The sequence below is a fragment of the Rattus norvegicus genome, chromosome 2, assembly GCF_021556685.1.
Source record: "Rattus norvegicus strain SHRSP/BbbUtx chromosome 2, alternate assembly SHRSP_T2T, whole genome shotgun sequence".
NCBI classification, from domain to species: Eukaryota; Metazoa; Chordata; class Mammalia; order Rodentia; family Muridae; genus Rattus; species Rattus norvegicus.
The window spans coordinates 185596845-185614234 of record NC_141535.1 but is presented as its reverse complement, the minus strand read 5'-3'; the positions used below and the strand labels follow the sequence as shown (position 1 = coordinate 185614234).

General features: G+C 46.1%; 1 protein-coding gene and 1 long non-coding RNA gene across 5 annotated transcripts in view; one reads left to right on the top strand and one right to left on the bottom strand.

Annotated features, from left to right (window-relative positions):
• The window catches only part of LOC147996422 (uncharacterized), a 28828-nt gene extending 13968 nt beyond the window's left edge, over positions 1 to 14860 (bottom strand). The window contains exons 1-4 of one of the 4 annotated variants that reach the window (XR_015676569.1): positions 11655 to 11943; positions 9757 to 9834; positions 4340 to 4476; positions 2445 to 3825 (exon numbers count right to left, since the gene is read on the bottom strand). This is a non-coding gene — a long non-coding RNA (uncharacterized LOC147996422). Of the gene's footprint in view, positions 1 to 2444; positions 3826 to 4339; positions 4477 to 8578; positions 8953 to 9756; positions 9835 to 11654; positions 11963 to 14774 lie in introns of those variants that run through there. The other 3 variants (XR_015676568.1, XR_015676566.1, XR_015676567.1) reach the window with 3 other exon arrangements.
• Uba52l1 (ubiquitin A-52 residue ribosomal protein fusion product 1 like 1) lies at positions 14425 to 16577 on the top strand. The gene is given in 2 exon segments (NM_001346365.1): positions 14425 to 14617; positions 15789 to 16577. A coding segment is annotated over 1 exon segment (333 nt). The 5' UTR covers positions 14425 to 14617; positions 15789 to 15896; the 3' UTR covers positions 16230 to 16577.
• Positions 16578 to 17390: the final 813 nt, after the last annotated feature.

Sequence of the window (17390 nt, the reverse complement as noted above, 5' to 3'; positions counted from 1 at the left end):
AACAGAGGGAGACATCCTGCCCCATGCTACAACACAGATGAACTGTCATGTGTACGGAAGTCACAAAAAGACAGAAGATACTCACGGTTCCACTTCCATGAGGTATCTAGTGTGGCCAGCTTCAGAGGACGGAAAATTGCATGGAATTGCTTATGAATGGGTTTGATTTCACCACTGCAATATGAAAAGGTCCTGGGGTTCTGCTGCACAAATTTACAAATACGAGGAACACCGCAGAACCACTAGCCACTGAGGTGATAAATTCAGGGAGAGGGGGTTGTTTATTTGTTTATTACCTCACTTAAAAATAGAATATACCTCTTTTTCTTTTCAGCACTGGGGATCAGATCCAGAATCTTGCACACACTAGGAGAGTCCTCATGTTGGGGTCAACCTCGGTTTGCCAGGCCAGTCTCTGACTCCTGGTTTTGGTTCCTGGAGGATGCATTCCCGGTAGAGGGGGACCAAGACTAGACTTCTCAGTGGATAAAAATTAAGTCCTCATTATAAAGGGGCATCTTACTGTTGTTATAAAATTCTAAATCTAATGTCCTTCGCACACACCATGCCCTGTTTTATTTTTGATCAGTTTGCCCCGTTTCATTTTTAGAGTCTGCCTTCAGCGTCATGTTGCTGTGGAGAACAAGGATAAATAGACCCATGGGCAGTGGGGGAAGAGCGGGGACAGCAAACGCCTTTACTATAGAACAAGAATGGACTGAGCCCCAGAGGCACATAGGTGTCTGTGAGCTCTGGGCCAGCCTGGTCTACATAGTGAATTGCAGACCAGTCAGGACTACCCTAAGACCGCAGGAAAATAACCTGATGTTTTAATTTGCTGTTAGGCTGAGACTATAGCTCAGAGGAGGAACTATAGCTCCAAGAGCAGAGCCCCGGTGTCCGGCCTGGGGGTGGAGAATAGCTGTTTAAGTAAATCACATGAATTCTCCTCTTCCCACATGCTACTGAAGTAAGCTTTAGTAAATGTGTCTGGTGAGGAGAACGCCACTGGGGTGCTGGGCAGTGCCACTGGTGTATCTTACCACTGTAATCTGCGTGGCATTCTCTGAGGAGGAACTACAACATGGCAGCCTGTAATTTCCTGCAGATTAACATGCCAAGAAAATGCCAGTTATTTGTGGAAATGTAGAGCTGGGATGCTCTCCACTGGGTGGGGGCGGATTACACACCAGCGTGTGTGTGCGCGTGAATAGACGTGCATGGCTTCTTTCCCCCACTTTTTATAGAACGTAGTGTGGTCAGTAACTTTGGAGTGAGCATTGCTGTCACGCTGCCACCAAAGCATGGCATTAGGGGCCAGAGAGATGGCTCAGTGGGTAGAGGCTCCTGCTACCAAAATGGTGGAAGGAGAGAACCAACTTTTGATTGCTGCCCTCTGACCTCCACATAACCATCATTCGCCACCTCCATGCACACACACACACACACACACACACACACACACACACACAAATACACACAAATAAATACATAAGTAAATAAATAATTTTTTAATTGAAAGCCCAGCCCAGCCATGCAGCTTATAGTCCCAGCAAATTAGGAAGCTGACCGAGGCAGGAGGATCCCAAGTTTGAGGTCAGCCCCTCAAAATCAACAAGAAGTACGAGGGAGTATGGGTCAGTGGCTAGCACACGCAGGACCCTGGCTCCATCCCCAGAACCACACACACAGAGCAGGGAAATGTCTCTGAATGGAAAAGCATTCCTCCCTGCCTTTGGGTGTTGCCGTTTGTCTATTTCCTTTCTCCCAACCAGATAGAGAGCACCTCAGACAGGGGCTCGGGAAATGGGTTCAGTGAGTGACTGCAAGGAGAATCACACGTGATATTGAAACTATCAAGTGTATTAGCAGAAGCTCGCTGTCTGGAAGGCTGTGCTCCCACTAGGCTGTTTCTTACTGGTTGTTTGACAATGGATAATTCTCAATTCCTAAATCTACTTCCTCATTTTAAAAAAAAAAAAGGAGTTACTCTTGTCCACTTCCCTTGCCTCATACAGATACCATCTTTTTTTTTACGATGTTAATAAATATATTAATGATAAAGCATCACAATGTAAACTTATCACAGGAAAACATGGGAAGCCAGCTTAAACTGTGGAAAACAACACCAATAACATGATACTAAGCATTGTAACAGCACTGTAAGCATTTTAACAGACAAAGAGTAATACCTGGTTCTGTCTCTGTTAAAGCCACACGCCTTTGTACCTTAGATACCATCTTGCAAACGCTGTGCATCCCCCTCGTACCCTAAGGCTGGTCTTAAGCTCCTGGACTCGTGACCCTCCCTGCTCTGCCTCGAGTGCTGAAGTGAGAGGCACATGTGAGTTTCTCAGAGATGGCAAGCGTCTTAAAGAATGACCAGAGAACCCACTTGGAATTCCAAACCAGAGCAGGCTGAAGGCAGGGAGGTTGTGTCTCACCTCAGCGGTCCTGAGCCACAACAGTGGGGCTTCTCAGTCGCAACAGCCGGGCTTATATTCTGCTACTTCACGTTTGTCTCCCCTGAGACTTGGTCCTTATCCTGGTCTCCGCTGTCTTACATGAGAATAAAACGGGCCTTCTGGAAGGTTTGCTAGGAAGTCCAATCAGATAGGGGGCTTGTTAAGGTCGTTTGCCAACCATGAAGAGCTGTCTAATATACAGAAATCTGGGGTAAGGGGGACAGTTCAGTTGTTAAATGCTTGGTACACGGGGAGGTAAGAGCCTATGAAGTCGGTGGATGCCCAGAACCCACTGGCCAGCCTGGCCTAGCCCATTCTGCAAGCTCTAGGCCAATGAAACTCCCTGTCCCATTTGACAAGGTGGACAATCACACACACACCATTTTTTAAAAAACAGAAATAATGGGGCTGGGGATTTAGCTCAGTGGTAGAGTGCTTACCTAGGAAGCGCAAGGCCCTGGGTTCGGTCCCCAGCTCCGAAAAAAAAAGAACAAAAAAAAAAAGAAAAAGAAAAAGAAAAAGAAATAATGATACGAACTCCCTAAGGATGGTCCTTTTCAGGGATGTTCAGCAAGGGCTGACTCGGGAGCCGCTCTCTGGGAAAGAACATGATACATTTGCTCCATCATCTCCATCTCCGATTCGATAGCACTTGTCTTTCTAAATTCCATTCTGCCAAGGCGTTCCAAAAAAAAAGTAAAATAAAACAGGTCCTTTCCCATCCATTGGTTCATTAAGTCTCTCTAGTACTTGAGCCAACTGGACATCACTTGGTGGTGGTACCCACGGTTACCCAAATGCTAACTGGCTGCATCTACAGCCAATTCTCCCATCATCAGCAGGGAGAAGACATGATGTACATAGATGAAACAGAGAGACTCCTGGGAGATGTCCTCAGACAAAGGGCTTGTGCTCTCGTCTGTGCCTTAAGTAAACCTATTTTGTATGTATGTGTGTGCTTTCTAAATACTTCATGGGTTTTTATTTTATTTTATTTTATTTATATCGATGTTGTGTTCTGCCTCCATCTATGTCTGTGCGAGGGGGTCAGATCCCTGGGGATGGAATTATAGACAATCAGGAATGCCATGTGGGTGCTGGGATTTGAACCTGGGTCCTTTGGAAGAGCAGCCAGTGCTGAGCTATTTCTGCAGCCCCATACTTCATGTTTCTTTTTATGGTAAGCCTACCTACAGAAACAGAGATAACAGGTCAACTCTGGATCCGACACAGTGATGTCAGGCATAAGAAAGAATGCATTTCTGCTGAGGGTTGTGTGGTATTCCCATCTAAGCCAGCTTCGCCTCCTAGGCAGCCTTCGATTGATGGAGTGGCTGACATGGCCAGCTTCAATCTCTCCCTGTGAGAAATGCACAGCTCCTAAGTCACACCTCAGCTCTACACATAGACTCAAAAGTTTGTATGCACCCCCCCACCCACTCCCCACAAAATGCTCACTCTGTAGCTTGAGCAAGTGGAGAGAGGCTCCTTAGCACAGAAATGCCAGGGTTCTCTGTGTATAAACACTCCTCACTGCCTAGAGTTCTCCTTTCTTTAATTGGTGTCTTTTCTCTCTTTAAAATATTTTTCAAATGCTAAAATTAGAAACATCCCCACTGTCCATCAGTTTGGAGACCAATTTAAATAAATTATGATAGCCAGACCTAGAAGGATAGACCTGCAATACAAACTCTTTGGGAGACTGAGGCAGGAAGAAATCAAGTTAAGACCAGTCTAGGCAACGTAATAAGACCACATCTCAAAAACACTGAAAAGGGGCTAAGGAGATGGCTCAGTTAGTAAAATGCCTTCCATCCAAGTATGTTGATCTCCAAGTTCCGATCCCCAGAACCCAGGCAAAACTCTAGGCTCACCTGTGCAAGTCTGTAATTCCAGGACTAAGCAGGCAGACACTGGCAGATCTCTGGAGTTTGCAGCCCAGCTTATGCAAATTCACAAGCTCCAGGTCCAGGTCCAGGTCCAGGTCAGTCTCAAAAGTGAGATTGAGAGGCTGGAAAGATGGGTCTCCCGTTAACAGAACTGTTGGTCTTGCAGAGGACCCAGGTTCAGTTCTCAGCACCCACATGATGATTCACAACTGGCTGTAACTCCAGTTCCAGGGGATCTGGTGCCCTCTACTGGCTTCCATGGACACTAAACATTTGGTTAAAAAACTTAACACATGGGCTGGAGAGATGGCTCAGTGGTTAAAAGCACTGACTGCTCTTCCAGAGGTCCTGAGTTCAATTCCCAGCAACCACATGGTGCCTCACAACCATCTGTAATGGGATCCGATGCCCTCTTCTGGTGTGTCTGAAGACAGCGACAGTGTGCTCATATAAGTAAATAAAGCTTTAAAAAAACACACAAAAATAATAAGCAGGATGGTGGTAGGAAGATCAGACAGTTCAAGGTCATCTTCAGCTACGTAGTGAGTTCAAGGCCAGCTTGGGATACAAGACACCCTGCCTCAAAAAAGAAGGAAAAGAAAATCAAGCAAGTAAGGAGGTCCTGGTGACACAGGTCTGTGATCTCTGCTACCCTGGAGGTTAAGGCAAGAAGATGGCAAGTTCAAATCCAACCTGGGCCCTTTAGAAAGGTTCTGACTCAAGAAGTAGAAAGGTTTGGGCACTGGCTTGACACTGGGTGGCATTTGCTTGCCCAGGACGCCCAAGTCCTAAGCTCAATCTTCAGTACTGGCCAAGAAGAAACAGGATTCAGTGTAGACTGTGTGTGTTTCTCTCCTTTAAGCTTTGCATTTGACAATGCTTGGGCTTCCAGCTGCCCCTAGCTGCTCCAGTCCGCTAGTTCACAAGTCATGTCTTGAATCACACTTTTGTTTGAAGGTTTTGAGTTTCTCTTCTTGAATGTCAAAGTCACTATTTAGGGCTTCTAGTTCAAGCCATGACCCTATCTCTCCTCAGTGTCTGCAGCCATCTTCTGCTGGGACCTACCAATTCTCCCATTTCTTTTTCTCCTCTCTCAAAATCTATTTCCACAGTTGAATGAGGTTGGTAGTGATTTTTATTTTTTTTAAAGATTTATTTATTTATTTATTCATTTATTTATTTGGTATATGTAAGTACACAGGAGCCATTTTCAGACACACCAGAAGAGGGCATCAGATCTCATTACAGATGGTTGTGAGCCACCATGTGGTTGCTGGGATTTGAACTCAGGACCTCTGGAAGAGCAGTCAGTGCTCTTAACCACTGAGCCATCTCTCCAGCCCGGTAGTGATTTTTAAATCCAATACCCATGTTCCCTACAGCTCGTGAGTTAAAGTCCACATGCTTTAAGAGGATTTATAAGTTCCTGGAGTCTCACCCTCCCCACTCTCTTTCACAGGACTTACTGGCAGTGTGTGTGTGTGGGGGGGGGGGCTTGTCATCACCATTATCATCATTCTTGTCATCACCACCACCACCACCACCATCATCCATTTATTTACCAAAATAAATGCACAGAGAGGCCAAAGATAAACACCACCCCAGGTCCCCACCCCTACCCCTCTTGCCCAGGTCTGCCTCCCCGGTGCACAGCCTTTTGTTGAAACAAGTATCCTTTCGGTTAAAAGGAATACATTTCCCTTTGTTAAGTATCATTTTAGTTCTCAGAAATCCTGTGAGCAAAGGAAAGTGCAAGACAGGGATTGGGAAGGGACCAGGTCTAAGACCAGCAGAGTTATGAGAAGTAACTTGTGTTCTTTATAGCAGGGGTCCCAACCCTGGGGATGGGTCAATGCTATAGAAAGCTGGGTTCATCCACAAAGGTGGAGTGACCTAACAAGCTTGTTCAGTAAGCATAAAGCCTGGGGCTGGAGAGATGCGCAGCTGTTAAGAGCACTTTCTGCTTTTTCAGAACCCAGCACCCACACTGACCTGTTCACAAACCAGGAACTCCAGTTCCAAGGGATGCAATGCCCCTCCTGACCTCTGGGGGCCCCACACAAGCCTGTGCATGAGCGTGTACTCTGTGCATACACAACACACACACACACACACACACACACACACACACACACACACACATACACACACACACCAAAATGAGAAACCTCGCATGCAACACCTGAACTCTGCTTCTCCCACCCTAAATCCCCAGCACTGGTAGCTTTCATTGTAATTAGGATAAGAGAGGATTTTTCAGCATGATGTGTCTGTGGTGGTTTGAATGAAAATGTCCCCACACACCCATAGAGAGTGGCACTATTAGGAGAAGTGGCCTTGTTGGAGGAACTGTGTCACTGGGAGTGGGCATGGTGGTTTCAAAAGCTCAAGACAGGCCCGGGGGTCTTTCTCTCTCTCTCTCTCTCTCTCTCTCTCTCTCTCTCTCTCTCTCTCTCTCTCTCTCTCTCTCCTTGCTGGCTACAGATTCAACCCACTCCAGTGCCACATCTACCTGTTGGCCACAATGCTTTCTAACAAGATAATAATTGACTAAACCTTTGAACTGTAAGCCAACCCAAATTAAATGTCTTCCTTATAACAGTTGCCATGGTAGCCAGGCAGTGGTGGTGAACACCTTTAATCCAAGCACTCAGGAAGCAGGGGCAGGTGAATCTCTGAGTTTGAAGTCAGCCTGGTCTGCAGAGGGAGTTCCAGGACAGCCAGGGCTACACAGAGAAACTCTGTCTCAAAAAAAAAAAAAAAAAAAAAAAAAAAAAAAAAAAAACAAACAAAGGAACGAACAGACAAGTTGCCATGATCATGGTGTCTCTTGACAGCAATGAAACCATAGGACAACTCCCTCATTCACAGCCTAGATGCCTGACAGTGACACTTGCCAGACACATGCTCTGATCTGATTGATGTATTTCATTTAAAGCCTTCTTCATACCTGGGTTGAAGGATGCGATTTTTTTTTTAACATATGATCCCAAATAATAAAGACCAGAGATCAAGTTATCTTGTAATGTCCAAGCCATACTCTCCTGAAAATCTGCCATACTTGCTGATATTCCGGGAAATGAGCTCTCCTCATGAGCAGTGGTTACTGACTATTCACATAACACTCTTGAGGGCTGGGCTGACAAACCCAGGCTCTCCCTGAGGCCCTGATTTATGGAGAAGGAACAAAGCTTCTTCTCAAAAACCAGGAACATGTTTGGTGTAAGACAACTTGTGCAAGACCTCCCAAGTCCATGCTTTCTCATCTTCTCTGTCCTGTAGTCTGTCTGTCTTCTGATCTCTGATCCTCTCAGAACTGTGTCACTGAAGAATGGCTTGCTTGACTTTCCCTCTAACAGGCACAAGGCAACCTCAACCGTGGTACGTCAGCTTACACCACTGGCTCGCTCTCCTTTCGGAGTCCAACTCTCTATGTAACCTGGAACAAGGACTTGGAGCTCTCTTTAAAGCAGTGGTTCTCAACCTTCCTAATGCTGCAACCCTTTATACAGCTCCTCATGTTGCAGTGACCCCCAACCAGAAAATTATTTTCGTTGCTACTTCTTAACTGTAATTTTGCTACTGAGTGGTGTCTCAACCCCCAAGGCCATTCTTCAGAGACAAGGTTCAGAGAGAGAGAAGACCAGGAGATCAGAAGATAAAAAGACTAGAGGACAGAGTATGGAATCGGGAGGTCTTGCACAAGGTGTCTTCCCTGCGACCCACAGGTTGAGAATCACTGCCTTAGTGTAAGGCATGGTACTAATTATAGTGTGTTTCAAGGCTCTGAATTCTTCAAAGCACAGGGCCTCAGGCCACATTGTTTCTCAAGTCTGATACATCCTAAAATCTCTATTAATACCCAAGAGGTAACTGGTTTCCCAGCCTTTATCAGATGACTAAGTATTCCCTAGGAAGAGAGCGCTCAGAGTCTCTGGATGGCTCTACAACTGCCTTGATGCCAGTTTCATAACGTTAAATCTTGGGAAAGCTATTCTTTGGTGTATATTTAAATCTCTCCCAACGAATCTTCAAGAAAACCAAGGAACCAGCAGAAATGGTTTAAAGCTTCGCCTTCCCCTCCACTCCTGCGCTGCCTCTACCCAGACATCAGTTCTCACAAGCACAGCCTCAGGGACTCCAGTTTCCACACAGCAAGTCCAGCTTGGGAATCATCGCCTGACCCCCAAAGGCGCAAGATAAACAAAAACAAACAAAAGTAAATACCTTTTGAGAATTACATTTGAAGCACCAAGTGTAACGGAGGGCAGGGGGTGGTTTCTGAGGTTTGGGGGTTGGGGGGGTGCAGAACTGTGGAGAGCGGTTTAGGAAGGGCGCCGCATACCAGACAATGAGCTACAAGAGCCTCGGGCTGTAGCCTCAATGAGGCCTTTCAGCAGCTCCACACTGCCTCGCTTGTTCCCCTAGAGGGGCGCTTTCTGGAAGCTAAGCCCTCAGCTGGCAAGAGCAGGGACCCCTGTGCCATTTGTCTGTCAACTTCTTTAGAAGGCGAAGCCTCCCGTACAGCTGTCTCGCTTCGCATTTCCTTTCTGCGCTTGGATGCTCGCGGTGACAGACGGAGGCAACGGCGAGGGGCCCTGTAGAACCGCGAGGAAGAAAAAAGTCTAAAGTGCCCCGAAGTCCCCGCTCCCGGCTGTTGGAGAAAGCCTCGCCCCTCAGAGAAACCAGCACTAATTAAGAGGGAGAAAGGAAAAGCTAAGCCAGGTCTCAGCACTCAGTGGGATGCTCCCCAGGTCCTAGAAGCACCAAAAACTTGAAATAAGAAGCACCTGTGGCCGGCCCACCCGCCCTTTGCAAATCAACAACATCCCTTCTAAAATTTAAACATAGGAATCTTTCAGAGGGTAAATTTCACCTCAACAACTTAATTTTTTTTAAAAAAATCTTTTCCTATTTAACCAAATCTGTTGACATTGCTACCCGAAACGATCCAGACTGACAAAATTATCTTTAAAACAGTTTCCCCAAAATTTGTTTTTTGGTTTTGTGAGGGTTTTTTTATTAGGGGGGGTCTTGCTTTATTACTATTCTTGCGCGTGCCCCCACATAGTTTTTACTGAGAATGTATCTCCACGCTTCCTTTAACGGCTTGGTAAGAATAGCTTGCCCTGTGCGCGCACACACGCGAGCACACATCTCTAACCGCCCGGAAGACGTCAGCACGCCTAAGAGGAACTGAAACTCAATGTTTTCCACAAACAACAAGCTTTAAAAATTAGACTTGAATGTTGAAAATAAGCACCGAAGAAGGGGGTGTTACTTTAGAAGCATGCCAAAATTGGCTTGTTTGTTTGTTTGTTTGTTTGTTTGATTTGGGGGGCGGGGGGTGTTTTGTTTTTGAGACAGTCACTTTCATATAACCCAAGCTGGCGCAAACTTACTTTGTAGCTGAGGATGATCTGAACTCATGACCCTCAGGAATCACAGCCACACAATACCAGTTCTGGCGAACACTGTTCCTTTAAGAAAGAAAAACAAAAAACAAAAACCTAATAGTTTGATGAATTCAAATGAAAAAAATGAATTCAAGTGAAAAAATTTAAGCTATTGTCCTGAAATGTGATATAAAACTGGTAAAATAGATTACCGTAAAATGGGAATGTGCTCACCCATAATAATAATAATAACCACATTATTTATTTATTTAAGAACAATGGTATCTTTTCCTCCAATTTAGCGTTCTAACCAAACGTGACAACCAGGAAATAGACTTAGCACTATGCACTGTGGTGAGAATGTCCAACCTTCTATTAAACAATTTACCAAGCCATATTAAAGTCAATATTGAGGGTGGAAGGACGGTCCAGTGGTTAAGAGTGTATACTATTTTTTCAGAGGACTCAAGTTTAGTTCCCAGCACCCACAGAGAGCCTCACAGTGGCCTGTAACTCTAGTTCTAGGGGACCCAACACCCTCTTCTGGCCTCCTAGGAAGAGAGCACTTACATGTGCGCGTGCACACACACATAAATAAAAATCAATTTAAAAAGAAAAAGAGCGGGCTGGGGATTTAGCTCAGTGGTAGAGCGCTTACCTAGGAAGCGCAAGGCCCTGGGTTCGGTCCCCAGCTCCGGAAAAAAAGAACAAAAAAAAAAAAAAAAAAAAAAAGAGCACTGTTAGGTGTGGCAGTGCACGCCCTTACTCCAGCATTCAGGAGGCAGAAGCAAGCGAGTCTTTGTTAGTTCAAGGCAAGTGTGGTCTACCAAGTGAGTTCTAGGACAGCCAAGGCTACACAGAGAAACCCTGTCTTGAAAGAAAAAAAAGTATCAGGCAGTTCCCTCACTTGCAGGAGCCAGACTGGAGGAGGGAAATCTTGAAAATGAAATAGTTTTTGAAGAGAGATGGGCAAAAGCAGCAGATATGAGAAAACGGAATGTGTTAAGTTGGGGAACATTGAACAGATTGTGACACGCCATTATGGCCATGTAGGCATTTTAAGTAATTGTGATCATTTAAAACAAATGCCCATTGTTTTAAGAGAAAAAATCAAAATAAACAACTGTATTCCATGATCACGAATATTTTTAAGTGTTTTTGGAAGAATCAGAAGTACGTGGAAGAGTTGTCTTAGCCTGAGGATGTAGCACGGTAGGTAGAGCGCTTGTGTCAGATCTATGAGGCCAGGGGCTTCATCCTCCCCACCAAAGAGCAACAGTTGTCTTTAGGATTGTGGATCAAGGGTTGTTGCTGCTGCTGCTGCTGCTGCTGTTGCTGCTGTTGTTTGCTTTGCTTTGTTTTTGGAGACAGGGTTTCTCTGTGTAGCCCTGGCTGCCCTGGAACTCACTCTGTAGACCAGGCTGGCCTTGAACTCACAGAGATCACCTGTCTCGGCCTCCCGGGTGCTGGGGTTAGAGGTGTGTAGGAGTCAGTTCTCCACCACGAGGGTCTTGAAGGTCGAATTCAGACGACAGATTTGGACAGGAGCATGTTCACCTGCTGAGCCTGCCACCCGCCCTTCTAAAACATTTCTTACACATGGCTGTCAGAAATCTCTTACATGGGGCCGGTGAGATGGCTCAATTAGCAGTGTTTGTAGTGCAAACATGTGGATCAAAGTTTGAATCCCCAGCACCTCCATAAAAAGCTCAGTATGGGGAGCTGGAGAGATGGCCCACTGGTTAAGAGCACTGATTGCTCTCCCAGAGGTCCTGAGTTCAATTCCCAGCAACCACATGGTGGCTCACAACCATCTGTAATGGGATCCAATGTGTGTCTGAAGATAGCTACAGTGTGCTCGTATACATAAAATAAACAAGTCTTTAAAAAAAAAAAAAGAATACCTGTTGATCTTGCAGAAAATCCAGATTTGGTTTCCAACATACCTAAGGTGATTCACAGTCATTTGGAACTCCAGTTCCAGAGCATTCAATGCCATCTTCTGACCTCTGTGGGCACCATACAAATGTGGGTACACATACATACATGCAGGTAAAACACCCATACACATAAAAGTAAAATAAACATAAACGCCCAGTATAGAAGTCATCCCAGCCTAGGAAGGCGCAGTCAGGCAGGTCCCAGGGCTCACAGGCTGCTCAGTTTGATGAGTGCAAACCTCAGGTTCAGAAGGAGACTCTGTCTCAAAACCCCCAGGGGAGGCGGGGGAGGGAAGTCCAATAGTGGAGCATTTGCATAGCATGTGTGAGGCCCTAAATCCAATCCCCAGCACCACAGATAACAATAATGGCATTAATAACAACAATGGCGATAAGGAAGTGGAGAACCAATGGAGAGGAAGACACTGACATCTGTCGTCTACACGTAAGTGCACACTCGCATACACAGTATAAACCACACAGAAAAGAAAGCGATGTTTGAGGCAAACATAGCTTTTTAAATTTTTCTATCATATAACATGGCCGATTAGACTGGGGCCAGCAAGCTGGGTCAGCTGGAAAAGGTGTTACTCACCATGTTTGACATCCGAAATCAAGCTCTAGACCTTCACAGTGGAAGGAGAGGGCCAACTCCCAAAAGTTGTCTTTTGGCTTTCATAGATGTGCACACACACACGTATACACACACATGTATACACACATGTACATACATGCACACACACTCGAACATGCAAACACATGTACACACATGCACACACATATACACACACGTACATACACTTGGACATGCACACACACATGTACACATACATGCACACGTGCATCGGGGTTGGGGGCAGATAATTTTTTTTATTTTTCAAGACATGGTTTCTCTGAGGGGTCCGATGGGCCATCTGCTATGTGTAATCACTCACGGGCCCAAACACCCAAGGCAGTGCCCATCCAGGAGGGTCCTATTTACTTTTGGACATGGAAATTTGAATTTTCATATCAAAATATTAAGAATAATATTTCATGCCCCAGTATTAGTTTTATATCCCAAAACATTGTTTTTTTTTTAAGCCATTCAGAAATGTACAGGCCATTTCACAAAACATAGGTGAGGACCCATGGGCCAAGGCCTGGGCATATTTGCATATAGAAAATATGCAAAAAAAAGAAAATATGCAAATACCAAAAACCGGTGGTATACAATGTGTATCGAAGCAGGTAAATCTTACAAGCCAAAGTCTAAGGGGACACACATTACAGAACAATTACGAGGCCGTTTGTGTAAGGTTTTAAAATATGCACAAATTATATGTTACTGTGCATATTTACCATACATACTACAAACAAAAAAACACATACGGAAATGTTCCACATGAAACTCATAAGTCTGGGGACCACAGGTGACAAGAGTACCCCGCTACTGGAGAAGGGGAGACTGAGGGGCACAGAGGTTAGGAGATGAGGGGCTTTCATCGGATTGCTGAGATTTTAGGCTGAATGTCAATCTATGGGAATCCATCCTCAGAATCTTGTGCTGTAGCTTAAGTATTTAATAATATGTAACAGGAAATAGAGTTAACGTGAAGAAGAACCAGTTTTTGTGTCCATTAATTTGGGGTGGGTGCCTTGTGCTTCTGTGCGCATGTTAAGGTCAGAGGACAGCCCGTAGGAGGATCCCCATCTCTCCTTCCATCACGTGGGTCCTAGACTTGAACTCGCCTGATCCGGCTCCTCTGCAAGCATCTCTACCTGCTGGGCCATCCTGTCAACCCGAGAGACTAATTTGTATCTTAAAAGCCCAAGCCTATCCTGTCTCAAAAGAGAAAGAAAAATCTTGACAGTTCAGTTGTGGACCTGATACTAAAATTGTTTTATATTTTAAAGTTGGGCGGACCCTCAAGAGGAACTGCTGAACATCCTTCTTACTTTGAAGGGCTTCAAGCCGCCAGCCGGCTTGGATTGATTTTATTTTACTTTTACTTTTTTATTGATTTTATTTTTATTTTACTTGTGTATGAGTGTCTTGCCTGCATGTAGGTCTGTGCACTGTGTGCTTAGCAGAGACCACGGGGGTCAGAAGACCACAGGGAGTTGCAGACAGTTGTGTGCCAGCCTGTGCACGCCGGAAGCCAAACCTGGACCCTCTGCAAGAGCCTCATGCAACAGGCGGGTTTATGTTCCCCAGCCTTGAACGCTGCCGGCCTGCGTGGCTTCCTGCTCCAGATGTGACTTCGCAGTATCGCAGAGACGCAGATAGCCCAGGAACAGCGCCTCCCACCACCTGCTCAGAGGAGGTGCCAATGACGTGGGTGTTCCTGCCCGTGAAATCCAGTGAGATCCTCCCCCATCCTCTGGCAAAAGCTCCCAAGACATCATTATAGGAAGAAAAAGAAAAAGGGAAAGGAACGGGAAGAAAAGAAAAACAAAAAAGCAAAACCCACGGCTCTGCCCTCCAGGCTTCAGACGCGGTGCTTGTTAGGACTGTTTGGATTTACGGCTACGTCATTAACCCTCTCCTGGCCAGTCGCTTTTTCCGCCCAGACCTCACCACCAGCACAGAAATTGCAACTTTTGAGCAGGCAGTGCCCTCTAGTGCTTGTACTTTAATATGAAAAACTTAACCGCTGCCCCTTTTATCTAATATCACAGCAAAGAGAAAGTCTGCCAAAAATCAAATCACATCTTCCCAACCCACTTTCCCCTCCCTGCCCAGCAGCTTCGCAGTGTTGACGTTTAGGATTTGATGTTGCCACAGGCCGGCTTGTCCGCTGTGGGGTGCTTAGCAGCAACTCTGGTATCTACCCCTCAGGGGCAGTGCCACTGAGGCCAGGTGTCACAACCAAAATATCTAGAGACGGATCACCAACGGTCCCCGCGGTGCGAGTCAGCCTGGGAGACAGCTACAGAGATAAGAGGTTAGAAAACAGCTTGTTCTCCTGGCCAAACACAAGCAGGGGGCAGGGGGGAGGGGTGGCCCGAGTACGTTATAAAGATACAAGGCTTCTTTTGTTTTTAATTTTTTACGTGCATGGGTGTACCACCTACTCATGTATCTGTGTATGTACCACTTGCCTGCAGTGCCCTTGGAGACCAGAGGAAGGGTTGGACCGTCTGGAAATGGAAGTCGAGTCGGCTGTGATCTGTCGTGCAGTTCCTAGAAACTGAACATGAATCCTCAGGAAGAGCCTTCAGGCTCTTAACCAATAGGACAGCTCTCCAGCACCATCCGCCACCTTTTTTTTTTTTTTTTTTTTTAAAGCAGGGTCTCGTGTAGCTCAGGCTGGCTCACTAGGTAGCCAAGGCTCCCCTTAAATTCTTGATCTTCCTGTATTTGCCCTCCTTTGCTGGGATTACAGGCAGGTGCGAATTCACCCTATTTCATACTCTGTTACTCACTAGTGCAACTGAGCAGGTGCAAGTTCCTGTTACATAACACAGGTCCGTTAGCTATGATCACCCCCTGTCTCCACTTCAGAAGCTGCTGCTTTACTGGCCTTACCCACCTCTCTTTACTTAAGTGCAACTAGACAATCTTCTGAACACTATAGAGCAGATCACAGTCTTTAGACTTTTATCTTTTAAAGGGCTGGTTTAGGACGTACATTTAAAACTAGAACCTAGAAATGTGTGTGGCTTGGCTAGAGTAAAAGGCTAACAGGGGACTGAAGAGATGGCTTAGCTGAGGCTTTTGGGGGGGGTGTTTGTTTTTTCTGAGACAAGGGTTCTGTGTAGCTCTGGCTGTCCTAGAACTCCCTCTGTAGACCAGGCTAACTTTGAACTCAGAGATCTGCCTGCCTCTGCCTCCCAAGTGCTGAGATTAAAGGTGTGTGCCACCACCGCACTATGTCGTAGCTATTAAGAACACTGGCTGCTCTTACTGTGACCAGGGTTTGATTCCCAGTAGCCACATAGTAGTTTACAACCCTTTATAACTCCAGTCCCAGGGGATCCAATGCCCTCTTCTGGCCTCTGTGGGCAACAGGTACACACGGTGCACAGACAAATATGCAAGTAAAACACCCAAACACATTAAAAAAAGAAGAAAACCTAAACAAAAACTAAATCTGGAACGCTGTACTCTGACAGGAGAAGGCCGGCGGCAGACATCAGGGGACCTTTTCCCAGCTATGGTAAAAGTTCAAGTTGAGGGGTCTTCTTTCTCTTCAACAAGACTGCTGAGCGGCCAACCCCAACATGCAGATCTCCATGAAGACCTTGACGGCCAAGGCCATCACTCTTGAGGTCGAGCCCGGGGACACCAGAGAGAACGTCAAGGCCAAGATCCAAGAAAAGGAAGGCATTCCACCTGACCCGCGGAGGCTGCAAACAGCTGGAGGATGGCCGCACCCTGCCCAACATCCGGAAGAGTCCACCTTGCACCTGGTGCTGCGCCTGCGCGGTGGCAGCATCGAGCCGCCCCTTCATCAGCTTGCCCAGAAGCACAACTATGACAAGATGATCTGCAGCAAGCGCTGCACCCCCGTGCAGTCAACTGCCACAAGGAGTGTGGCCATACCAACAACCTGAGCCCCAAGAAGAAGGTCAAATAAAGCTGGGGCCGTATCTGGCCCGTGACCCCGAGACCAAAAAAGTCCTCTTCCATCAACTGGAGCAGATTTTTAAAAAAAGTCCGCGCTGCCGGGCGGCGAAGGTGCACGCCTTTAATCCCATCCTTCCAGCAAGTGGAACTCTGTAAATTCAAGGCCAGCCTCGTCTACCTAGCAAGTTTCAGGGCTTCACAGAGAAGCCTTGTCTCTAAAAACAAAACAAAGCAAAACAAGTTCAAATTATTCTGAAAAGTTATCATAAAACTTCTGGAAGTTGTTTTAAGCACATAACTCTAGAAATCGGCTAATATATTAATTGCAAATTCCACAGCTCTTCCACTGTGTCTCTACCAGAAGTCTGAGGCCTACCTCCCAGAGCCTGCGTTACCATACAAAGCTGAAAGGGTTGCAGGTGGGGTTAAGGAGCTCAAAGTGGCTAAGCCTGGGGCCTATGCAATCACAGGGATCTTCTTGAGAGACAGAGAGAGACAGGAAGTCAGGGCAGAGAAGGGAACATGGGGATGGAACCGAGGCCAGAGGGGCATGCTGGCTGCTTTCAAAGAGGATGCGCTCAGGGGTCAGGGAATGGGAGCTGTGCCGAGAAGCTGTAAAAGGCAGGGGAAAGTTCTCCTAACCCTCCAGAAGCAACACAACCTTGCAGGCATCTTCCTCTTAGGATTCTAATGCCCATTTCAAACCAGTCTCGACTCCAAAACTGTAAAATTGATCGATGTTGTTCTAAAGGATTGTGGGAATTTGTTCCAGCTACAATGGGAGTGGCTACAGGGGTTGCTAGTTCCGATTTTAGTACCATACCCTGTTAGAATGTCTGCATTTGAATAATCGTTGGTCTGTGTCTGTTATAAAACTCCACATGTGGGGCTGGAGAGAGGCTTTAGGAGGAGTTTTTTCTACTCTTCCAGAGGACCAAGTTTCAGTTCCCAACACCCACAAGGCAGTTCACGGTCATCTATAACTCCAGTTCTGGTTATATGATGCCTTTTTCTGGCTTCCTTGGGCACAGGCATGCATTTGGTGCATAGACATACCTGTAGACAAGATACCATACACATAAAATAAGTTTTTAAAACTCTGTGTGTTTGTGGCAGAACTTTCCTTTAATAAGTGAAGATTTCAGGGG